This window comes from Hypanus sabinus, chromosome 19 (genome assembly GCF_030144855.1).
Source record: "Hypanus sabinus isolate sHypSab1 chromosome 19, sHypSab1.hap1, whole genome shotgun sequence".
Lineage (NCBI taxonomy): Eukaryota > Metazoa > Chordata > Chondrichthyes > Myliobatiformes > Dasyatidae > Hypanus > Hypanus sabinus.
Window position 1 is genome coordinate 15,733,919 of NC_082724.1, and position 27,091 is coordinate 15,761,009.

A 27,091-nucleotide genomic window follows, 5' to 3' on the forward strand; every position below is an offset into this window, starting at 1 on the left:
AGGGAGCATGGCCACCGAGCTGGGGGACGGTTTCAAACAAAGATCGTAAATGTTAAATTGAGGCATGGCTAGAACAGGGCAGAATCAAGTTTAGTGAACAAAATGTGATTAAAGGAATTTGACTGGTTAGAAAGTGAACAGCAATATTTGATAATCTGGTTTTTGCAGAAGTGCAAATGTCTTAGGCACATATCTTCAGCTTGGGTGCCTAAGACTTTTACTGCAGTAATTTTATATACTGCATGATACTGTTGCCGCAAAAAGAAACAAATTTTGTTATATATATGAGGTGATGATAAACTTGATTTTGATACGGGTCTCTATCACACGAGGAGAGACATGGAATGGAAAGTATAGAAGAATCAAGCCTGGCGGAATGAAAAGCATGCATCAAGATTTCCAGCAGTGTAGAAAGTACGATGATGCAACATTTCACATGGGATAACTATGAAGAGAATTCAACAGCATTCGATTGGACATATCTTCACAACATCAGGTTCAGTCGCAGTTAATAGCCCAAAGCTGAAGGAAATTGGCAACAAGAGAGCATGATTTATGTACTGATAGCTTGAAATGGCAGAGGAAACTTCTGTTCTGAAAAGATTCATAAACATGATCAGATGTTCTAGAATAAATTTATCCTACATTTGATAAATGTGTAGATTCTTAGAATTGAGAATTGATGTAAACTTCTTTCCTCAGTCATTTCCCCTGCACTGGTATTGGGAAGACCTGACACTTAACGCTTAGTGTTGGGTCTTCTTAACATTTTAAAAGGGAAAGCTACAGCTCTTAGAATACTCCTACATTTGAGAAACAATTGCACAGAAACAGTGTACGCATATTAGTTAGTATGGGTTTCCTACCAAAGAATGCTAGGCCAGATGCATTTCAGAACTACATCCTCTGGCAATTTATAAACTGTCAAATAAGTTACCTGCACTGTAATGATTGCTGATGCAGAAAATACAACCCGGAGTATGCACAGCTTTATGGAACTTCACATTTTACTTTGGACCATCATGGGCCAAGTTTGAACAGAGCAAGCATCTGAACAGGCAAGCTGAAAGCTCGTCAACAGTCTGACACAGACCTGCTGGCACCACGATATGGACCAAGGCAGTCCAGGAAAAAAGTGTGGTTGAAGTTTTTACCATTGATTTTCCAGCCTCCCACTTACAGATTTAATACTGTGAACCATGTTCACAGGGCATATAACAGACATGGCTATTTATTAAGCAAAATGGAGCATCACAAGACTCTCCAGGTCATGTACCCAATGAGGCACAAGCAAGAAGTCACATTACAAACTGTTGTTCTGAACTTATTTCATGGAGGGACTGAAGCAATCCATTCAGCTGACCCAGAAGTCAAACACTATCAAACATCAGCAATGTTACCCAACCAGATCCTTCCTGGCTTTTGCCTGCCATTGTCAATGAAATACATTGCATTGAAATCTTGGTTAATGAACAGCATGAGAGGGTTGGTAAAAACTGGTGAGGATCTATCAGCAAAGTCCCAGGTTTCAAGTAAAATAAAACTAATCAACTTTCAAGAAAAGCGTTGCCGTCATCCTGCTGGATTACTTCTTCCCAAGGAGATGCTGTTCTGATAACATTTTCTCCATTGAAAATAAAATGCACATAGTACACTGATCAGTATGAATTAAAGCAGAGATTTCACTGCATAATTTACTTCAATAAAAAGCACACGGTAACATTCTTTAATTGGCCCACCTTATAGATATTTTTACTAAGAGAGACTCTGCACTGTCTGCACTGAGTAGGCCCTTTGACCTACACCACGCAACCCCCAACAAACCCAGGTTAACCCTAACCTAATCACGGAGCAATTTACAATGACCTATTAACCTACTCGGTACACCTTTGGGCCATGGGAGGCAACTGGAGGGCCTGAAGAAAATCTGTTCATTCCACGGGGAGGCTGTACACAAGAGGATCTCGCAACTGAACCCAGATGCAGTGAGCTGTAATAGCATCTCGCTAACTGCTACGCTACTGTGATTGGTGTGGATTCACCATTGTCAAAGACAAATTCACTTTCATTATAGCCACCCAAATCATTAGTGAGCTCCACTCTCTCTAACATGCAAAGCACTACCATCGGACACTACTTCAGTTTTGAGGGCAAATGCTGAATTTCAGAGTATGACGCATTTTGAAATCTTCATTGTGGAAATACTAGAGATACTTTATTGGTTTCAAAGGAAATTACAGTGTCACGGTAGCATTACAAGTGCACAGATATACAAATATTAGAAGAGGAGTAAGAAAGAATAAAAAAAGGTTACTCAAACAGTCTAACAGGAGATCACTTTCCTGGCTATAGGTTGACTCATTAAATAGACTAACGATATAGGATAAAATGTCATCCCATAGCGCCCTTTGGAGCCGCACAGTTCTCTTAGTCTTTTACTGAAAGTGCTTCTCTGTTCAGCCAAGGTGGCATGAAGAGGGTGAGAAACATTGTCCAGAATTGACAGGATTTTCTGGAGGGTCCTTTGATCTACCACAGCCTCCAGTTTGACACTGACAACTGAGCCACCCTTTCTAAGTTTATTCAGCCTGTTGGCAACCTACGTGATATCCAGATAGGATTAGTTATTATAGCTAGTTAACCCTCAGATTTTATTATAATTAACAATTCATTGGTATTTAAAACCACAAACACTAGACTTGAGAATGCTTACAACTAAAGAACGAGGTGCTTCTGTATTCTATCATATTCAGTAGGAGGCTGGCCCAGTTACCCACAGTTGTTGACAACCCCATATACAAGAGCACACAAGTGAACTGTTCTGACTGCAACGGTCTCTCAAATCTGCTCTGGAAAAAGATACAATGGACTGCACTGTCAATACAGTAAACACATTTCAGAATGTTAATATAATTCCATTGTGAAACCAAACTGCAACATGACAGACTGGAATGGCTCTGTGTCTGTTCCCGCCACCAAGTGTTGTAAAATAAAATTCCACATGCAATTAAAAGAATATCATTCTTCAACAACTCCGCCAAGAAATGCACACAACAGCAGACAGAATTTGCGACATTCCCGGTTCCAAATGGCTTAGCTAATTTGTTACGGCAAACCTCCCGAGACTGCAATTTACATTCCATCTCTTCCTCCACTGACTGAAGCCCTCTGGAGGTTATGAGAGTGACACCCTCGCACACTGTTTATGTTGTTTGGGAACGATGATGATTTAAGACAAAACAAAACCAAATAAAAGTCCACATAATTCAATCTACAACTACTTCAGTTGCATCCTTACCCCTTGAATGGGGAAGTAGAACACTTACAGTACTTTTAACAAACTATGAGCTCTTATTCCTTAATGCTCAATTCACTAATATGTAAAGAGGCATTGGTAAAAACAAATCAACCATCCAGGACAACCACAAAAAAGCCCTCTACTCAACCAACATGCTTACCTGTACCTTCCGGCAACTCACTGGTAAGAACCAAATCCAATACTGGAGAATAATGAATTCCACCCCAACCCCACAGAACTTTGGGAGCCAGAGAGTTACTCTGCACCAAAACTGACCTTCAGCTCACTACAACCATCATGTATATTGGAATGCATCAATCTGATTGAGTAGCACTCAGCAGGGCAGGAGGTTACAAAGCAAGTCCACCTCCAGATTGTTTTTAAATGTTGTGAGAGTATCTGCCTTCACCACCTTCTCAGATGGTACTTCCCCAACTGCAACAAATCACAGGGTGGGAAGAAAAACTCTCTCTCAGATCCCCTGCTAAACCCTTCTTTAATTGAACTCATGTTGCTCCTGCCATTCAGAGTGATACAAAATTACTCAGCACACATTGGAAAACGCACAAGATTCTCCAGATCCTCAGTGCAGAGTCCCACTAACAGCCTGCAGTAGAGCTTACAACAGGAGTTCTATAAACAGAACTTAAATATTTTGGAACCTTGGTAGACAGGGCAACAGCAAGAGTACAAGACATCTGTATTAAGTTCTATATCTATTTTGCAAATAGTATAGTGCACAGGGAGAGGGAGCAAGTACTTTACACGGTATACGACATGATGCAAACCTAGATGAGCAAAGACATTCATGCTACCAGTCTCCAATCCAGTTGAATTCTTTCCTCTTATAAATAACTGTTCTTTTATCAACCACAAGACAGCAACACCAACAGGGCAAGGTGTCAGAAGCTTCTATTGGCCACTTCTAATGCACTGGTTGTCATTTATGTGAACTATCTGCTGCCATGATCTCACCACTGGTGATACCCAGAAAAAAAAATGCTTAATTTTTCCCTTTATTTAGCTCCTAATTGTTCAAGCTAACTACATAATGCAATCTGACTAGCATTCAACTAGCGCTGAATGCATACCACAATACGTGCTAGCCTACTGAGCCACCAGCAGATCTAACCAAATAATCTACATACCCTTGTCTATTTGTCTCTCCCCACTAATCTCCTTCCTGGCACTGCAAGCTGAAGACCTGCAACACCTGTTCATCCACCTCCTCCCTCACCTTCATTCAGGGGCCCCCAAATAGTTTCTCCAGGTGAGGGAACACTTCATCTGCACATCCCATCGGGTCGGCTACTCAATCTGGCCTGCAGTACATACAATGGAAGCACCTTCGCTCAATCTGCAAACAGTAGGAATTCCTGGTGGCCAACTGTCCAAACACCAACCCTCATTTCCATTCTGACATACTGGTCCATCATCTCCTCCACCACCACAATGAGGCCAACCTCAGGTTAGAAAAGCAACACCTCATATTCCATCTGGGTAGCCTCCAACCTGATGACATTGGATTTCTCTACTTACGGTAATTTCCCTCCCCCTTCAATTCCCCACTCTGTACCCCCTTACTTCTCTTCTGCCTATCACCCCTCCCCCCCCGTACCCCTGCTCCTTCCCCTTCTCCCATGGTCCATTCTCCCATCTGGTTCCTTTTTTCCCCACCCAACATCAACCATCACCCCACCCACCTGGCCTCGCCTATCATCTCATAGCTTGCCTTCCTTCCACCTAATTTTGGCTTCTTCCCCCCTCCCCCACCCCACCCTTCCAGTCCTGATGTGGAGTCTCAGCCTAAATTGTCAACTGTTCATTCCTTTCCGAAGATCTGCCTGACCTCCAGCGTTGTCTGTGTTGCCCTGGATTTCCAGCATCAGCAGAGTCTCTTGCTTATAATCTACATACATCTTGTCTCAATAAGCCACGATGAGACTCACTGATAAAACTTCCCCTGATGTACCAAAGAGCCAAAAGGCTCCTATACTAACCAGATACACGAAGGAGGTTTATAAAGGAAACAATTAGCAAATGATCACAAAATGTATTAAATAATAGACAAGCCAGAGGCAGCACAAGTTTAAGAATAATTAAAATTACGTAAAAAATGCTTTTATTGACAATATCACTTTAATTTATTTAGAGATACAGTGCAGAATAGGCCACAGCTTCCCAAAAAGTCTCATTGCCCAGCGGCCCGCCTATTTAACCCTAGCCTATACACAGGACAATTTACAATAACGAATTAGCCTGCTAACCTTGGACTGCAGCGGGAAACCAGAGCACCCAGAGGAAACCCACACCTTCACTGGAAGGGCATAAATACTTCTTACACAGAACGCCAGAACTGAACTCCAACAACCCAGGCTGTAATAGCGTTGTGCTAACTGCTACACTACCGTGGTGCCCTTAAACCACAGATTCATACTCCTGAGTAATTCTCTCTCTGCACACAAGTACAAGACATGTAGGAGATTCTGCACAAAAAGCAGGAAAGAAAAGCAACAGTACTGCCTCAGTTTCCAGATTATGGGTTTTATGAAACAGATCTTAACAGCGAATGTTTCGCTTTGGTTAGTGTAAAATGGAATATTTCCAGGTGCTTTAAAAATCAATTACATTTTTGTCTAAAGATACGTTTACCCCATTACCAACCACAATCTGGAAGCGATTTTCTTATAAAAGCTAAAACTCTATCATAAACACATCTTCTAGCATCGAGGAGGTGGGACAAACAAGGACAGGTTGCACTTGACTACTACACAAAACAACACAATGTTGTAGAGCAGGGGTTCTCTATTCCATGGATCCTTACCATTAACTGAGCGGGTCTGGGAACACCAGATTGGGACTTAGAGGGAAAGCATGTGAATTCTTTTGCTTGGTTTTATTTTCCTGATATAGGTAGCATCAGAAGTTCACATTGATTGCCTGACCTCCCATTTACCCACAGAACAAAGTGACTTTCTCGGAACAGAATCAATCTTCTGGCATTGCTTCTGTATGACCACAATGGGAAAGAATAGAGCTTTGCAACTATCAAAGACGGCGAAATGGCCTCGCTTATACAAGTCCCAAAGGATATTCCACAGAAGTAATCTTCCTGCTAATTCTCTTCAGGTAGAAGTTGTAAGGCTAGGATGTGCTGTTGAACTGTGCAGGTAATCCGTCCTCCAATTATAAATAATCCAGTCACAGTGGTGAAAGTGTTGGATATTAAGTACAATGGGATGGATCAGAACATAGAACAAGATGATCTGTTATCCAACTCCAAGATCAATCTAACCCCTCCCCCCCACTCAGCCTTCCATTTATCCATGTACCCATATAACCATAAAACAATCACAGCACGGAAACAGGCCGCCTCGGCCCTCCTAGTCCGTGCCGAACTCTTAATCTCACCTAGTCCCACCTACCCGCACTCAGCCCATAACCCTCCACTCCTTTCCTGTCCATATACCTATCCAATTTTACCTTAAATGACACAACTGAACTGGCCTCTACTACTTCTACAGGAAGCTCATTCCACACAGCTATCACTCTCTGAGTAAAGAAATACCCCCTCGTGCTTCCCTTAAACTTCTGCCCCCTAACTCTCAAATCATGTCCTCTCGTTTGAATCTCCCCTACTCTTAATGGAAACAGCCTATTCACGTCAACTCTATCTATCCCTCTCAAAATTTTAAATACCTCGATCAAATCCCCCCTCAACCTTCTACACTCCAATGAATAGAGACCTAACTTGTTCAACCTTTCTCTGTAACTTAAGTGCTGAAACCCAGGTAACATCCTAGTAAATCGTCTCTGCACTCTCTCTAATTTATTGATATCTTCCCTATAATTCAGTGACCAGAACTGTACACAATAACTGTACCCATCTTAAGAGTCTCTAAAATATTCTAATGTCTCTGCCTTTTCCACCACCCATCAGAGTGTTCCACTCACTTAACACTTTGTGTAAAAAACACACACACATATCTGGCAACGCCCCCCCCCCCCCCATACTTTCCTCTCATCACCTTAAAATTGAGCCCTCGTGTATTGAGCCCTGGGGAAAGAGTCTGGCTGACCTCTTTCTATCCTGTGCACCCCCATGAAGTCCCCTCTCACACTCCTCCTCTGCAAAGTCAAAAACCCCAGGTTGCTCAGCCTTTTCCTCATGGGACATGCTCTCCGATCCAGGCAGCATCCTGGTAAGCCTCCTCTGCACCCTCTGCCTTCACGTCCTTCCAACAGCTGTACACTGAATGACAACCTCATGCTGTTGAGGTGGGAGAAATATAAAGTTCCGCAGTAAAAACTGAAAAGGTTATTCGAGGACTCAAAGCAATGGCCTGTGACAGGCTGGAAGGCCAGAGCTAAAGTAGTGTACTTAACGTATCAACAAATGACAAGACGAGAAAGAAGCCAGACCTTGTAAAGCCTTAATAGAAACTGGGAAAGGGGAAACATGGGCTAAATTTCAGCAATGAACAGGCAGAAGGCATATCAGTGAGCATACAATGCTAGTATTTAAACAAAATAATTAAATTACTGGTTACGGCAGACAAACATATCAGATGCTTGCATATTTCATATTCTTAATCCCTCCTCCTCCCCGATGCCTAAAAAAAAGATTGGTTTATTTTATAAGCAGGTGAGGATTGTGACAGACTGAGAATTTGATAGTCATTTTGTTTTGAACATGACTGACAGGAGTACCTGCACAAGACAGTATTTACATAGGCATACTATTTAGTGAAGAGTTTTCTTTGGACCCAGCACACACTCCTGCAAATTTTTACTTCAGTAAAAACCAGTAGGCAGACTCAATTGAAAAGAAAAATAAACTGATAACGGAACTCAACTACAGGCATTACAACATGAGCAGAGCCGAGCTATCTTAGAATGTGCTCAAGGTTCGGGACAGTCCAAACACTTCCATCTTTCGTAACCAATGTAGCCTAAAAGTTCAGCGGCTCCAGACAAAGCAAACTTACACTTGAACATATAACCTGCTTGTTTTGGGGAACTGTTCACTCTCATTTTCGAGATCATCGTCCGCCTGGTCTCCACTGAACTTCCTCTTGTTGGGGCTGATAGGTGGAGGTCCTGTACGATGGTTGGTGAGTGCAGAGGACACTGGGATCGACTGCATCCTACTGTCACTCCTTAATGCAGCTTCACCTGTAGATTAAATTTTAAAAAGATTACAGGATGTAAGCACAATGTAACAGCTTAATATACTTTGTGTTAACTAAGATACTTTTCCCTTGTAAAATTGTCACACCTATCATTACAATGATATTCATTAAATTTATAATAGTTTATTTAATCTTTTACTGGTCTCGCTCAAGTGACACAGAAGGGCAACAACTGTTTTTACTTTGGATAAAATCTGCTATTTTGGTTTAATGCAGTGAGAAATTCAACTCTGTATCAAGTCACCTAGCACTGTGGGAAACTGTGTTTCTCTTTCCGCACAATCAGAACTGCAGCAGAGGAAAAAGCAGCTTGCCAAACTAAACTTTGCTAGCTTATTGGAGACTGTCAATGTTTTACAGTGCAGCTATCGACAAGGGCACACCAAAAAAAGCCCACGCAGATTCGTACACCCTCAATGGGTGGGAGAAGTAAGTGCATATACCGAAGTCTGATACGAGGCCCATGCCTCTTCCTCAAACTACAAAATAAAAAAGGCAACGAGCTGAAATTTCAAGAGATTTATTGTTGGTAGTTTTCCCTACAGCATTCAGCCAGTGAAGGGAAACCACACTACAGTCCACCAAACAAATGTCCTATTTTGCTGGCTGGGTTGTCTCCTCCAGTCTAACCACGCACCATAGCAACCAAAAATGACATCATGATCCTGGCAAGAAACCCTATGATAAAGCAAGACTTTAAAATAAAAGCTTCAGCTGCAGTTTGAATATACTTAATTTAGTTTTTGTCTAGAACCAGATAATACGCATTCCACAAGCACAATATTCATGTGACTTCTTTTAAAAAAAAAGTCATCAGTCTCATTACCAGGCAACTTTTTGAAACATTTCCATCTTTACTTTCCTGACGGCTTATTCATTTGAGACAGCTAGAGAACATTTTGCATGTATTTTCTTGCCCAGCTAAGCTGCTATGTATAGAATTTCCACCCTCTTTCCCCATGGAATTTTAACCTGATGTTTGCCAAGTTTCTTATACTCCCCAGGAAGGAAGTTCTCAACCCGCCAACAGATGTGAAAAAGCTACACAAAAAAAAGTGCCTCGGCAGGACCCATCAAAGAGGTAAACGAAATGCAAAATAGGACTTGGTGAAAGGTTTAGAAATAAATGAGGTTAAAAATTAATTGAAAATAAAATGGTTGTCAAAAGTCATGATTAACCTCCAAATTAGAAGCAAAAATTGTAAGTCATTAAGGCGCAAGTAACAGAGTACATTAAACAAAATCTCAGGGCATACTGGTGAGCCTCAAAAAGCCATGTACAAGTTAAAACCACACCCTCATTAATTATAGCTATAATTTAGGGCGGCATGCTAGTGCAGTGGTTAGCACAGTGCTTTACAGTACCAGCGACCCAGGTTCAATTCCCGCCGCTACCTACAAGGAGTTTGTATGATCTCCCGATGACCATGTAGTTTTCCTCCAGGTGCCCCAGTTTCCACCCACAGTCCAAAGACATACTGGTTGGGTGCTTAATTGATCATTGTAAATTGTCCTATGATTATGCTAGGGTTAAATCAGGGGATTGCTGGGCGGCGTGGGTCGAAGGGCTGGAAGGGCCTGTATCCCCATAAGTAAATAACCCATTTCGAGTAATACACGGTAGAAAATCTTAAACCTTCCAGTTTGAGTTTTCCACCAACGGTATTAAACAGCCACCATACACGAACATTTCAGTCTACAAAGCCAAAACACAGTCAGTACAAATAGGTTTCAAAAGCAAGACCTCCACATTTGATGCTAGGGGTACAGAAGGCATCCCTGTCTCTACAAGTCAATTATGCTAACAAGTCCAAACACCTGTACAATGAATTCTCAACCCAATGCAAGTTAACTCTCAAGCACCATGCAAAATGTCTCGCACATCTGCATCCCCTCAGCACATAGTTCTAGCCGTATCTGCCTCTTCCACACCCCATTCTCAGCTGGGCCAGTAATTGTGCTGCATTTGTCAGGAAATGGAAATTTTTTTTAAAAAACTACCAAAGTTCTAAGTCAGCTCCAAACAACTGAAGTTGAGCAGATTGCAGTTACTATGACAGCCCTCCAATAGATACTGCAGAAAGCAATGGAAAATTGTATAGCTGCTCTGCACACCAGCTGCCCTAGGAATACATCTAATGATCAGTGCAAAAGCAAGGCATATATAAAACTCACTTAATGCCAGAATACAAAGTAGTTTAATATTTCAATTGAAATCAACACGGAATTTATGGAATAATTTGTCTCGGAACTATTTATAACAGCAGCTGTATCATGACCCATTTTCTTTTCTGTGTAAGCTACATTGACTGACCACATAAAGGAATTAAGGAACGAGTCTCCGAGCAGACTTAACAGGACCGAATCATTAATCTAATCTCAAAACACACAGATATTATACCAGGAATTTTGCATATTCATAAAGTAAATTCAGAAATGACTTTCTGAAATGTTTGACTTAGCATTAAAGCAAGAGATACCCAAATCTTCAGATGAGAGTGCACCGATTTAAAGAATTAGAATCAGGCTTAATGTATCACGGATGCATGTCGTGAAATTTGTTGTTTTGCAGCAGCGGTGCAATGCAATGCACAGTAATAAAAACTACAAATAATAATAAAATACAAATAAAAATATATTTAGTAGGGTAAGAAGAGAGCAAAAAGAGTGAGGTAGTGCACATTGGTTCACAGTCCATTTAAAACTCTGGTGGTGGAGAGAAGAAGCTGTTCCTGAATCAATCGTTCAGTGTGTCTTCAGGTTCCTAACTCCTGCTTGATGGTAGCAATGACCTAGGTGATGGGGATCCTTAATGACAATTGCCACCCTTTTGAGGCATTGTCGTTTGGTGTCTTCGATGCTAGGGTGGACAGTGCCCATAATGGAGCCGGACAAGATTAAAACTTGCTGCAGTTGTTCCTGATCCCACATTATTGGGGGGGGGGGGGGGGGAATCTGGAAAATGGACCATCTCTTGATGTTCCATAAAGTCACACCATCTATAAATGCATCAAGAAATGTGAGTTAAAAGAAAATAAATGTTGCGTTTATTTACTCCCCTCCCACACACGCACAAGTTGCGGAGGAGCAAATGTTATGCTACATTTCGAACTTCTGGGTAGTGAATTGTTAATTCTCTCCATGACTGCGTAGGTTTCCTCCTGGTGCTCCGGTTTCCTCCTACGGTCCAAAGATATAGCAGTTGGAAGGTTAATTGGAACTGTAAGATTTCCCATGATTAGACAAGGATTAAATCAGGGGATTGCTGGGCAGTGCAAGTTGAAGGGCAGGAGGGGCCTATTCCACACTGTATCACAACAGGTAAATAAATAAACAAGAGTGAATTTTTGTTACATGAAAAGCCATAACATGGGGGTTTGGGGGGGGGGGGCTGAAATTGGTAGAAGCATTAGAGAAGTTATTTCTCCAGCCAAAGTGGTAAAGGCCTAGCACTCACTGCCTGGGAAAGGTGATGGTTATAGAGACCCTCCTGACATTTAAAGTACCTGGTTGAAACCACAAGTCTTTGACAGTACTCATAGCCTCAAGTTCTTTGACTCACAGCAACTCAGAGAAAATAAAATATTTAAGGACGTCTGCTTCAAAACTTAATTATGAACAAATGGCACAAAATGAATGAAGATTGATGTTTTGAACACAAAGACATACAAACACAATTCACTGAGATATTGTTATCATCATGACCTCTTATGACACCTGCTAGGGAATTTTAAGGATTTAGAAGTAGCCAGATGGTCACTATTTCCTTGCCCTTTGCAGAAACTAGGATGCTGAATTTGGATTTAAATCCAGTTGTTAGATGAGAAAGCCCACATAAATTATGGAGTTCCAGCTTAGCTGCCAAAGAGCAACGTAATATTTGCAGTCGGTTGCAAATCAAAATACAATGAGGAATTGTTTACATGGAAGACGCATGGAAATTCTAGAGACTTTATGCATATGCATGAGTAAATTTTCAGTCTTAATTTTAGTCACAATTTAACAAAGCATACCGTTGTTTCCACCACTGATCCTACTCCCCCCCACTACCCCGTTTTGCCAGTGTCTGCTCCATTTAAATCCAATCCAGCTTTGTGGAATATGAAAAACACAGCTCAGATCACAGCCGATAACACTGAAAATAACCTCCCCTTTTATCCTTCCATGAGGAGATGAAGTCATGAACATGAAAGATGTCAAGACAGTCAGCATAATGCTGCAGATCAGGTTTTACTGGACAGGACTCCTTAAGCTTAATGGGGTTTGCTTCCCGCCAAAAACAATGCACCGTAAACAAAGAAAAATAAGTGTAAAAGCACAGAACAGGAAAGCAAACAGTTATACAACTAACAATGGAATTCCATACTCCAAGCAAATACAAAGGTGAAAGCTCAAGTACATTTTTAACACGAAGGAGAAATGCTTGCAGATATATCTGACTAACTTACTACCAAAATACTTAACAGTTAAGCAATTTAACCGTCGGCATTAATGCAATCCAGGAAAGGAGCCAAATCAATTTGTGCTTAGCAAAGTCCAGAAAACAGCACTGAATGAAGATCAGATAAGCTGCTGTAAGAGGCAATATGATCAGATAGTCAAAGACACTGGCTCTGCTTACATAACTTATTAATGATCCTCAAGGAAACTTTTCAAATGCAAGTTATATTATAAATTTAATGGATGGGAAGATCGCACCATCACATTAACAGAAATGTCAGAATCATGTTAAGAAACATTGTTTCTCTGTCAGGGCTGAGCAGTTAATAATGTTCAGCCTTCAGCTTTTCCCCCAAAACCAATGTAAGCACTAAAAATATTTTATCTGTGTACATCCAAGGTATCACACCACCAAACAAAATAGTCAAATCAGTTGAATTGCTACCTGCTTGGCAAGTATAATTGTGATCCCACAAAAAAAGCTGGAAGTGCTGACAAAGAATTAAATGTAAATCAGTATGCAGCTGAGAAAAAAAAAGTGTTGCAGTGCAGAACATTCAAATAAAGGTCATTTCTCTCCTGTCTCCAAAAGAAATCTGTTTATGGCCTTCCAACGTAGTTCACAACTCCAGTTGCGGACTGTATTTTTGGACCATCTTTAAATTGAGTTTCTCACACCCCTTTTCAGCAGCTCTTCAATTATCCAAGCTTTCATCATTTCTTCAGACCCTCACTGTATACTTCTATTCAAGCCAAACTCATTTTCCTCTCAAATATGAAGTCTTGTTATGTGAATCAGAATATAATCTAATCAACGATCATACCAGTGGCATACTTGCCAACATTCAAGTTCCAGCTTGGTTGTAAAGTTAGGAAAGACCTTAAAGCCTTCTTCTGAGTTCAATCTATTCTTCTGCTTAAACATTCTAGTTATCACAGTTCAAGGCCAAGGGGGGCGGTGGGGGGGGGGGGGGGGAGAAGAGAGGCTGAGAGACAGAAGGAGCAGATGATCACAAAAAGATGCCTGCTGTAGTTTCAGCCATCTGGACACAAATAGAGAACCACTAGCAAAAGATGCTGCTCTCATCAATGGGATTACACCTTTGCTTTATTTTCACAAACAGAATCAGCTGAAGAGCTAAAGAATGACAAGCCTGTTACCCTACACATTATTATGTGTCATTTTATAAACTCTATCTCCACTGCAATGAAGGAGCTCAAAGAACTGTTATTTCGGAGGGGTGGGGGGGGGGGAAGAGAAGGAGAAACAAGATGCAGATGTTACTCAAAATTCACTGAGTGTCAAGTGCCTGTCATTTGACACGGTGCAGCAGTACAGGCAGCTGGTACAGAACAGTCCTAGTGCATAGCCTTTTCACCCCTGAGCTTTGGTAATGGGCTTTTGAATGCTCGCATTCTCAGTGTGTGCGCGCACAGACACACACAAAACACTGGCACCTGGATACCCAAATTAAAACAGACGTGACTACTGAGAAAGGCTAGTTTCATCAATTTGACTTGTTTTATGAGTTTATTAATCTGGGAGTTAAACATCTCAAAACATTAATTAACACTAATATGTTCAGTTTAAGCTTCAAAACGTGTCAACTATTTTTCCCTCCAAGTTCAATAGTAAAAACATCACCTGAACATCGCAAGTACAAAATGCCCACAGTGCCTTACTCCTAATCTGTCTCTTTTTCTATCAAGAATATATATAAAACTGTACATTATCAAAATGTTTAAATAATTGACATTATATTAACTTTAAACACATTTCAACATTGTACTTTATTTCAATTTATTTTTGGAAGAATTTTTACTTCAATGAGACAGAATGCTGGAATGATAAGAACTTTTACAAAAGGACATGTTCATGCAAAGCTTTGAGTTCATAGAAGTTTGAAAATTACAATGGATATAGCCGATTAATGCTTTCTTTAAGAAGAAAAGCACACACACTGAAAATATGTTGTGTCCAAAACAACAATTAAATTTCTAGGAGCTGGGTAGAAAAATGATCAAGAGTTTAACCAAAAATTCTCTGCAAAGGAAACAAGCAGAAGGGACTAACATATGGAAGATCATTTATGCCAGTTATGTGGACTAAACCAAAGTGACTTCTGGCATTAATGTTATGGAGTTATTGTTCACTGAAAGAGATTGCTTCCAGGTCACAACAGCTGCTAAATCAGCAACAGAAAATAACAACAAAAAAAACGTGAACCCCAAAACGACAGGACTGTAATCTGATTATGGATGCCCTTATTCCTCCCATTAAAATTTACTTCCATATTTGATTATTACTCAAATGTGACAGCAACGATTCCCAGATAATTTCGAAAATTACCTTTAACAAAACTGCATTTTGTTTGGTATCAGTAACCTAACCACAGAACACAAGCCTCAATACGGTAAAAGTGAATGTCAGTTGTAACAAAGAAATAAAAATAATCAAATAGGCTGCAGTGAAACTGGCTGACATCCTCTATTATGTCGAATCACACTAACATTTTAACCAATGTTCTAATTTTAGCAATAAATATGGGTTTCTAATGGAAACTGATCATGACTGATTTACAGCATATCTTTGTGTTCATAATGAATGTTCTATGGGTACATGATGTGTGTGTGTAAATTCGTAAAAATAACTACCGCGGCGTTTTGTGTAAAGATAGGTTGGAACAGTGAGACTAACGCTGCAAAGTTCAAAGAAATTCCTTGAGAAAGTTATTTTAAAAAAAATAACTCGCTCTGCTAAAGATCACCCGAGTTCACCCACAGAAAACCTGCATGTAAAGCGAATAATAAAATGCAGCCAAAGCAGGAATCAAACAGTGAACATTAAGCTCCGCCAGAAGTTAATCATTTAAAAAACAGAAATGCTGATTTCCTTTGTTCATCGCTCGTCTCAAGTTTTTTAAAAACGCGTTTAGGCCGTTATACTAGTAATTAATTAACATGGGCAGCTTTAAAATAGGACCAGGCTTCTTAAGTATTTGCAACGCTATCTGAATCTGCAGGTCAAATGCACAGACATGCTTTAGCAATTAAGCTTGCTTTATATTTTTAATGAATGAAGTCCAAAAAAACGCAGCTTGAATTGATTTACTAACGTAAGCGTGGATAGTACTGTACCAAATGTGGTTTGCGCAAATACAGTACTTGAGCCAAACAGCTTTAGACCGGTACTGCTTTAGACTACAAAATCAAGCCATTACCACGACTTCAAACAGCACGTAGGGGCAACTTAACTACACAACAGCTACATCTTCAATCGTAACTGAACTCCCAAGAGTAAGGCATAAACGCTGAGTGCAATACTGTATCTTTTACCCCCCAAACAAAAATACGCTACAATCAGTCTGGACGAGCAGATTTTTTTTTTGGCTCGACCATCGTTTCTTCCAGCGTAGGAGAAAAAGAAGCACATCCTTCAATGTCTGAACTTTCTCAGAACTACACAGGAAATGAGAAGCTAAACAAGAGTCAGACAGTGGAAGTACAACATGGCTCCTGAGACGAGCAGCAAGCTCTTTGTTACATGGCTGCAGCCTCCTGGGGCCGCGGGCTCAGCTTCATATCACCGGTTTTAAAAAGAAATGAACATAAACTCAAGTAACAAAAACCATCAGCAAGCTTTAAAACTGATACTACATATGAAAACCAAACACACTTAAAATAAATTGTATCCTAGACCCGGGGAACATTCAACAAAAAAAAGTGACAATGCGTTCAAGACAGCAAAGACTGAAAACAAGGCGGAGTTCTTGTTTGTTACCTTCAAAGCAAAGGATGCCAATATTGTTGCTCATCTTGTCCAAGTACTGATAGTTCAACAGGTCCATTTTCTGAAGTAGCATTTACTGGATAGCAAAAAGACCAGCTGTTTGCTTAACCAGATAGCGCGCTTTAGGATAGTTCCTACTGTGTGTTTCACTCTCTCTCGCTCTCTCTCCAAAGCTGAAGGCCCCAGCCTTTCAGATGTATGTTTTAAAAAAAAATAAAAGTTGTACCCTTCTAGAATACTGAGAGGGGAGAGGTGGGTTTAAAACGCGCGCACACACAAAAAAAAAGGACTGGTTTCTATTCCCCTCCCCTCACTGGGAAGAAACTCTTGAGTTCATGGTTAGAAGGCTCTCGATTGTGACAGAGACAAAAACACGCCAGCTCTCCTCACAGCCCGCTGCAAGTTAACTGCACAGACATGCAGGATATGCTTGGTATGACTCGAATGCGAACCAGCTTCTTCTATGCGAGCGGGCAGCCGACCGGGCATGCTCAGTGCGCCCCTCCGACACCCCCCTCCCCTCCTCCTTCCTCCCCTCCCCTCACAGGACAGACTCCCAGTGCACCAACTGCTGGAAGTGGGAGGGAGGGAGGGAGGGAGCGAGCCGGGGTGGGGGCAGAGAGAAGGAGCAGTGTTAGCCCTGCCTTCCATTTCAAACACTGCTCGGCTTCGCAAGAGAAAGAAAATTAGACGCAGCAGAGATTCTCTCTCTGCCAGCACAACCCTGTTTTTTTTTTGCGCATTTTGGCGCGCTTCGTTATAGTATTAAAACTCACATTAATAAGTTCAACCCCCGCCCCCGTTCAATGTGTACAATAAGAGCCGTGGCAGGACAACACCTGTTTGGAAATGTTCTCAGATGCAGACAGGCTTGATCCAGTTTTCTCCACCGCACTGTGTGTTTCTTACAAGTTATTTATTATTTTGTTCCTCCGCCCCGCTTCAGGTTTTCCCATTAAACGCACCAGTGAGTGACTAATAGGTTAGACTCAATGAAAGTTGATTCCAGATTAGTTAGCCATCTCCTAAAAGGACTGCAATCGGCCTCTACTGAATTTTCACCGTAAAGCGGAATTGACTGAAATGCAAGCGCAATTGCTGGCTGTAAGGGAAATTGCTTTTTTTTAAAAAAAGTGCGCCGCGTGCACTGGGAGAAGAAACAGTCTCAAAACTATTCGGAGCGATAAAAATAAAAGAACTGTGGGCACTGAAAGTAAAAAAAAATCTAACGTGAAACGTGATAACAACTACTTCTGGTATGCTTTGTACCACACCAAAAACAACGAGAAGCTCCTGTCCCAAGGAACCTATATGATCCGAACGCATTTTCTGTATATGCTATAAGGCAGGGCATGCAGTACTCCTTTCGAAAAACTGCAGAGGGAGTCAAATCACATCGGAAACCCCTCATTCCACGCAGTTCCCCAATCCTGCAATTCCAATTTGCCACTCCACCCCGGCAAACCACACCATTACCCAGCTACTGGCTTTGACCTCCCGCTTCAGTTCCCAGCCTTGGTTCCGTTAAGCTGATCTGTATAGACCATATTCTCTCCAGCCCCATATCTATCTGGTTGATATTTTTTTTTTCTAAAAATACTTTCTAAGCTATTTCTATTACATTATCCAAAAAAATTAAAGTTTTGTAATTAATTTTCTCTAGTTCACTTGTTCATTATGCACTGTCATATGACATGGATTATCATTGTCTTTCCAGGACCATGATTGTTCTTGGCAACAGTTTCTACCATTACCAGTGCCATTACAAGACAGGTGTAACAACACTGGCTAAATTAATAATACTCTGCAGAGATTGTCTGCCTGACGTCAGTGATCTTGTGAGATCAAAAACTTTGACAAACTTCTATAGATGTGTAGTGGAAAGTGCATTGAATGGCTGCATTACAGCCAGATATGGAAACACCAATGCCTTTGAGTGGAAAATCCTACAAAAAGAAAAGCCCTCCTGATCCATTGAGCACATTCATATGAAATGCTGTCATAGGAAAGCAGCATCCACCATCAGAGATCCTCACCGCCCAGGCCATACTCTTTCCTCACTGCTGCCTTCGAGTAGAAGGTACAAGAGCCACCAGGTTCAAGAACAGTTACGACCCTTCAACATCAGGCTCTTAAACAAAAGAGGATAACTACACTCATCTATTAAGATGTCCCCACAACAAATGATCTCACTTTGAGGACTCTTTATCTTGTTACTTCATGCTCTTGTTGTTTATTGCTATTTATTTACATTTGCACAGTTTGTTGTCTTCTGCACTCTACCTGATCTCTCATTAATCCTGTTATAGTTCCTACTCCATAGATTTGCTGAGTATGCCCGCAAGAAAAAGTGTCTCAGGTTTGTACGTGGTGACATACATGTACGGGCATAATACGATTTACTTTGAACTTCGACATGCACCAGCTGCTCATACGACCACCCGCTCCCATGGCTTCATGTGACTGATGGAGGGGGGGGGGTGGTAATCAGGTGTTAAACCTTGCCTAAGGGTGACCTACAGAGGGAAGGGAGCACCACACACCTCCTTTGGTAGAGACCTATCTCCATCCTGCCATCGCCAGTACAAGCATTTAATGATATCAGCTTGTGGATTCTAGGCTAAGCAGATACAGTTCTTGAAATCACTGTGGGGCTAACTACAATGATATTTTAAAAAAATAAATCTCTCCAACACAAAGACTTGTTTGTGTATTGAAGGGGTAGGGAAGAAACAATTTTCTGGGAATTACATAAAAATTACATTGCTATACTGTTCCATGCCCTGAATGCATTTCGGGAAACCTGATCACTTGGCTGTCCCTCCTGCATACAGGCTAAAGAGCAAGGCTCCAGAGGTTAGGACAACTAAGAAGTAGTCACGGGAGGCAGCAGGGCGTCTATGGGATTGCTTCGAGTTGGTGGACTGGACCATGTTCAAAGACCCAGATGAGTATCTGAAGAGTACATTACAGTTGTCAAGGAATTTATAAAAACAATCGTAGATGAGTGTCTCCCCACAAAATCATTCAGAGTCTTTCCCAACCAGAAGTCCTGGATGAACCACGAGATCCATAATTCACTGAGGGTCAGATCAGTGGCATTCAGGTCTAGTGACCAAGTAAGAGACACAAGGTCCTGGTACAATCTCCAGAAAGTTGTTGCAACTCTACAGATCTCTGGTGTTGTGTTCAATTCTGGTCACTTCATTATAGGAAGGATGTGGAAGCTATGGAGAGGGTGCATGGAGATTTACCAGGATGTTGCCTGGATTGGAGAACAAGTCATATGAAGCAAGGTTAGCAGAGCTGAGACTTTTCTCTTTGGAGTGTAGAAGAATGAGAGGGGACTTGATAGAGGCCTACAAGATTATGAGAGGCATAGATAGGGTGGATAGTCAGTACCTGTTTCCCAGGGCACCAATAGCAAACACCAAAGGGCATATGTACAAAATTAAGGGAGGGAAGTTTAGGGGAGACATCAGGGGTAAGTTTTTTTTTTACACAGAGGGTTGTGAGTGCCTGGAATAACTTGCCAGGGATGGTGGTGGAGGCTAAAACATTAGGGGTATTTAAGAGCCTCTTGGACAGGCACATGGATGAAAGAAAAATGGAGAGTTATGCGGTAGTGTGGGTTTAGTATTTTTTTAAGGATTATATGGATTGGCACAACATGGAGGGCTGAAGGGCCTGTACTGTGCTGTAGTGTTCTATGGTTCTAAGCCAATTCACGGGCAATGTGGCAGTTCTAGACCAAACTTAAATCATTGAAGGATGCATGACTGTTGTGGCAGGGCTTGAATGCTATTACTTCGTACAAAGTGAAAACAAAGGTGACAACAAGGCTTCACTTCCAGATGAGCTCAATGCCGTCTATGCTTGCTTTGACTGTGAAAACCTAGAGGAAAATTCACAAACTCCCACAGCCTCCCAATGACCCTGTGATCTCAGTCTCCGAAGGTGCCATGACAGCATCCTTCAGGACGGTGAACGTACCAGCCCAGATGGCTGATCAACCAGCTGGAGTGTTCACCAATATCTTCAACCTCTTGCTTCAGCAGTCAGAGCTAACCACCTGCTTCAAGCAGGCTGCAATTGTATCGGTGCCCAAAAATGTGGTAACCTGCCTCAATGACTATCATCCAGTAGCACATATAGTACATCGACTGTGATGAAGTGCTTTGAGAGGTTGGTGATGAACATACCAACTGCTGCTTGAGAAATGACTTGGATCCACTCCAATTTGCCTACTGGCACATCAGGTCAACAGCAGATGGCATTTCAATTGCTCTTTACTCAATCCTGGAACATCTGAACAGCAAAAACACACACATCAGGATATTCTTTATCATCTACAGTTCTATATTCAATACTCTCATCCCCTCAGAACTAATCAATAAGCTTCAAGACTTTGGCCTCAATACCTCCTTGTGCAATTGCGTCCTGATTTCCTCACCAGCAGACCCCAGTCAGTTCAGATTGGCAACAACATCTCCTCCACAACCTCCATCAGCAGAGGTGCACCACAAGACTGTGTGCTTAGCCTCCTGCTCTATGTTTTATACCAACGACTATGAGGCTAAGCACAGCTCCATTGCTTTATTTAAATTTGCTGATGGCACCACTGTTGTTGGCCGACTCAAAGAAGGTGACAAATCAGCATCTAGGAAGAAACTGGAGGTCCATAAGCCAGTCCTGACTAGATGTGGAGAGGGTCAGCGTCATGTCAGGGGATGTGTCCTGGGCCCAGCATGTATGTGCAATTACATGGAAAGTACAATACCTCTACTACCTTAGCCATTTGCAAAGATTATGCATGACATCTAAAACCATGACAAACTTCTATAGAAGTATGGTGGAGAGTGTATTGACTGGCTGCATCATGGCCTGGTATGGAAATACCAGTCCCCTTGAATGGAAAATCCCACAAAAAGTAGTTGATGAGGTCCAGTCCGTCATGGGTAAAGTTCTCGCCACCATTGAGCACATTGACACGGAGCATTGTTACAGGAAAGTAGCATGCATCATCGGGGATCCCCATCACCCAGGTCATGCTCTCTTCTCACTGCTGCCATCATGAGGGTGGTGCAGGAGCCTCAGGACCCGCACCACTTGGTTCAGGAACCGTTATTACTCCTCAACCATCAGGCTCCTGAACCAGAGGGCATAACTTCACTTGTCCCATCACTGGACTCCTCATCTTATTTTCTCGATATTTATGGCTTATCCATTTATAATCATTATTTCTTTTTTTTGTATTTGCACATTGCTTGTTTGTTTGTCCCATTGATTCTTTTATGTTTCTTGCATTTATTGTGTATGCCTGCGAGAAAATGAATCAGAGTTGTAGATAGTAACATATATGTACTTTGATAATAAATTTACTTTGAACTTTGACATTTCCAACAGGGGCCCTTGAAAACGTTCCCAGTAGCATAACCCAGAGGCAAGGTAGTAGAATTACAACAAACTGGATCATTGATCTGAGAGGTAAAAAGCTAAAAGCAATGTATCAAGAAGCAGTTGAGTTAACAGTTCTGTGATATCAAAATTGGTATTGTTTTCAGTCTTCCTTGTATTTCAATAGATTTTTATGAATTATTTCCAAATATGAACTAGTACGTGGATATCATTTAAATATCATTCCAATGCAGGCAATGCTGTCATAGTTGACAAATATTAAAATATCAATGCAAAGACTATCAAGATTCTTTTTGCAGGAAACAATTTGTCCAACTTTGGAGACAAAACCATTTCCATACTTTTGCTTAAAATTGAAGTTTATTTCTTGTTTCGTTGCAGGGTAGGTTGTATGTTAGATAGTAAGTTACACATCATTGCTAACAATACAGTCCTGGTAATGCTACTCCACACAGAAAAAAAAAGCTGTTAGAATTATAATGATGGTGTCGCAGATGTCTCAGTCTAACTTCCACCATAATAAATCTGGCTCAGGGCAGTTCTTGTAAACTTCATGTTTCTATTCCCAAATATTAAAAATAGGCTTTCAGGTAAAGCTGCAGTTTATCGGAGAATCCCGTGGGATGGAGAATTAAGCGAAATATCACTGCAGTGTGATTGCAATGTGAATATGAATGTGTGAAAGAAAATGATTTTTTTTCGGAAAGCTCTTTTCCCCCAATAAAGATTCTGCCACCATCACCTTCTGTACAAGAGCCCTGTATGCTTCCAATTTATGTCATATCTTTGACATTAAATAACCAGCACTACACTATTGTAGAAGTAGGTAAATCACATGCTTTCTGTATCTCATTTTGCACGTGGGCAACTCATTTGGCATTGAATTTCCTTAGGAGCAAAATTAAAGAGAAGTTCGCCACATTCATGAACCATTTTATGGCTGCCTAATTTGCAGCCCAAAAATTTCCTGCTTATTTCCTAAGCAGAAGTCATAAGGCAGCATCAAACCAGCAAATTCAGCAGAAATCGATCATGTTTTGAAGAATGAAACAAATACTTATACAAATATTTATACAACTCATACTATTAATGTATTAAAATTTCCATCCATCTAATATTAATCTTAAATATCATGTTGAAACATCATCCAAGTTGGTGTGGTCTTTCATTGATTCTGTTATAGTTATTATTATATAGATTTATTGAGTATTCCCACAAGAAAATTAATCCAAGGCTTGTATATGGTGACATATATGTACAATGACAATAAACTTATTTGAACTTTGAACTTAAAGAAGTTTTTGTTATATTTAAAATGTGTTATATGGATGTTAACTAAATACATTTTAACGAAGCCAGACTCAGTGTAGGTGTTTAAACCCACTTTGGGCCTGTGTAGGAAATGCTTCAATTCCTGGACCATGTTGAATTTATCAAGCTTGATCAAGGCCTACGGCAACATGACCATATGGATTATTTGGCCATTGTCTAAGGATCCATACAAATATTTGAAGGTGCTCATTGCTAAGATCTAAGGTAAGTATAGCCAGTTGGGTAAGATACTAAAAGGAGAAAAAGTCACATGCTGAGAATCATATTCCAGTAGGCGTGTACTACATCAAGAGAAGAGGAAGGTATGTGTGTGTGGTGGGGGGAGGTGGGGAGAACATCAACTGAAAGAAAAGGAAGAATGCATTTGCATTGTTTTCAAATTCTTCATTTGGAACCAATGTTGGAATTTTGAGAAATCCAACAATGATCTTAATTTGATAACTCAATAGAAAATTAAAGCCATTTGTTTTGTTTATTACCGTGAATTCACCTACCCCAAATGCTCAGATCTGAAGTATTGAGGTATTTTATTATTTCCTGCAGATAAGTTTTCAGAATGGGTTCAGTTTCCTCCATCCCCCTTCTAAACCAATAACAAATTAGTTTAGACAGACTTTGGAGTCAACTTCGGCAATCGTTATAACACAGAAAGACACAAGAATCAAAATATGACAAAAGTGTGCGTAGTGTAATTGACTTCCAAGGAAATAAATGATGATGACAAAAGAAGTGAACTCAGAGACAGAAGCTTATGGTTGTGAGATGGTATTCTAGTTGCTTGGAGCATGGCCCATAAATTTAAATGGCTACATTTCAAAGTCCTCCAAGGCTTTTAATGTGTTGGGTTGTTTTCATTTTCAAACCTTAAATTGGTTGACCAATAGTTCATCAGACATAAACTTAGTGCCTTGTGATAAACCACAGTAAACTTCCCCTACCTGTAGAAACAGGAACATTGTCTGGAGCCATGGTAACAACAATGAAAAGGCTGTGGTCAGCAATTAAGTTATGTTTAACCATTAGTCATGTAGCCATTCTGTAATTACATTTATCAACATAAAAGATTTAAATCGGAATGAACACAAAATCTTTGAAAAAGCACCTTGAGAACGTTTTGCTCTAGGATTCTTGAAATAATATGAAAATCGGCCTTTTATCTGACTAATATGTTATTGTTAGCATTGGGAAGGGGAATATATTCAATTCAGTTATTAGTGACATGGTTGCACTTACAACAAAGTTGATTTTTATAACTGGTAAATAATTCATATAACCATATAACAATTTACAGCACGGAAACAGGCCATCTCGGCCCTTCTAATCCGAGCCGAACGCTTACTCTCACCTAGTCTCACTGACCTGCACTCAGCCCATAACCCTCCATTCCTTTCCTGTCCATATACCTATCCAATTGTTTTTTAAAATGACAATATCGAACTTGCCTCTACCACTTCTACCGGAAGCTCGTTCCACACAGCTACCACTCTCTAAGTACAGAAGTTTCCCCTCATGTTACCCCTAAACTTTTGCCCCCTAACTCTCAAATCATGTCCTCTTGTTTGAATCTCCCCTACTCTCAATGGAAAAAGCCTATCCACATCAACTCTATCCCCCTCATAATTTTAAATACCTCTATCAAGTCCACCCTCAACCTATGTTCCAAAGAATAAAGACCTCATGATGATTATTAACTTGACTAAGCATGTGATTTCTATAATTTAATCCCACCAGCATTTGGGTTTGTATCTCTGCACATATAGATTAATATTTTATATTCTTCCAAATATTTAAATAAAATTATATTACCCGTAGCATTGACTAAAGTTAACATAGTCAAACAGCAGTGCAGCACACAATGAGTTACCATTGGATTTAATGTTCATATTTGCTATACTGGCGGATAAAATTTGCCTTTTCAATATACAGTCTGAAACAGCACAATAAAGATGCATTTTATTAAGTGGATAATACAACACCATGTTGTGATATTGAGCAAAGTGGATCTGGAAGATCCCACAGTTAAGCAACTTCTATTGGATTACGTACTGAGCTGGAATACTGTTGAAGCCAATTCAATGATTTCTGAAGAAAGAAAGATTTTAAAAAGGCAGCTTTATTTGTTACGTGTACATCGAAACATACAGTGGAATGTGTCAACACAGTCCAAGTGTTGTGCTGGGGGCAGCCCTACTTCTCGCACCAACATACACAATTTACTAATCCTAACCTATACATCTTTGGATTGTGGGAGGAAACATAAGAGCTTGCTCGGACCCCACTTGGAGTACAGTGTTCAGTTTTGGTAACCTCACTACAGGAAGGATGTAGATACCTTTGAAAGAGCACAGAGGAGATTTACAAGGATATTGCCTGGATTGGGTTGAGAATAGGTTGAGTGAACTCGGCCTTTTCTCCTTGGAGCGACGGAGGAGGAGAGATGACCTGATAGAGGTGTATAAGATGATGAGAGGGATTGATCCTGTGGACAGTCAGAGGCTTTTTCTCTGGGCTGAAATGATTTACATGAGCGGACTTAGTTTTAAGGTGTTTGGAAGAAGACATAGAGGGAAGGTCTGGGGCAAGTTTTTCACACAGAGAACGGTGGGTGTGTGGAATGCGGAGGTGAAGGCAGATACAATAGGGTCTTTTAAGAAACTCTTAGATAGGTACATGGAGCTTAGAAAGACAGAGGGCTATGTTGTAGGGTAATTCTATGCAATTTCATTGTCAGCTGAAGGGCCTGTAATCTGCTGTAGATTTCTTTATTATATGTTCTACGAAACCAGAGCACCTGGAGCATGCCCACATGGTCACGGGGAGGATGTACGAACTCCTTACAGACAACAGTAAGAATCAATTCAATTGTAAACCAAGCAAAGCATTTTGAGATGGAACCACAATACAGATTGGCTTGATGGCCTCAACACTTCCCAGTGTAGAGTTTCACAAGCAGAATCAGAATCAGGTTTATTATCACCGGCATGTGACGTGAAATTTGTTAACTTAGCAGCAGCAGTTCGATGCAATACATAATCCAGCAGAGAGAAAGAAAAAAATAAAATAAAACAATAATAAATAAACAACTAAATCAATTACATATATTGAAAAGATTATTTAAAAATGTGCAAAAACAGAAATACTGTATATTAAAAAAAAATTGAGGTAGTGTCCAAAGCTTCAAAGTCCATTTAGGAATTGGACGGCAGAGGGGAAGAAGCTGTTCCTGAATTGCTGTTTGGTCACTTGGAAGTATCAGAGCTATGGGTCAATAACTGTCCATGTTTGTGTTAACCACTATTCCTTCAAATATCGTCAGTTTGGTTAACTATGACCTGAATTTACTGATAAAGATTCTATGTAATCATCACCTATCCATGTCACTCCATTCAACCTCCCATGCTACTGTTCCATTCTTTTACATCCTTTGCTTGTTCGTTATGGCTGTATTGTAAGGTGTGGCGATCATGAGATTTCATTACCATGATTGTTCATGGCAAATTATTCTACATTCCCTTCTTCTGGGCAGTGTCTTTACAAAACCCCTGCCATTATCAATACTCTTCAGAGATTGTCTGCCAGTGGTCGCAGAACCAGGACTTACGATATGCGCCAGATGCTCAT

At 40.7% G+C, this 27,091-nt stretch overlaps 1 protein-coding gene across 2 annotated transcripts in view; it reads right to left on the reverse strand.

Moving 5' to 3' along the window:
• vgll4b (vestigial-like family member 4b) overlaps positions 1-27,091 on the reverse strand; it is a 130,886-nt gene that overhangs the window by 34,471 nt on the left and 69,324 nt on the right. The window contains exons 1-2 of one of the 2 annotated variants that reach the window (XM_059944064.1): positions 16,712-17,218; positions 8,287-8,473 (exon numbers count right to left, since the gene is read on the reverse strand). In XM_059944064.1, coding sequence (XP_059800047.1) covers positions 8,287-8,473; positions 16,712-16,793 — 269 coding nt within the window. In that variant the 5' untranslated portion in view covers positions 16,794-17,218. Of the gene's footprint in view, positions 1-8,286; positions 8,474-16,711; positions 17,219-27,091 lie in introns of those variants that run through there. The other variant, XM_059944065.1, reaches the window with a different exon arrangement.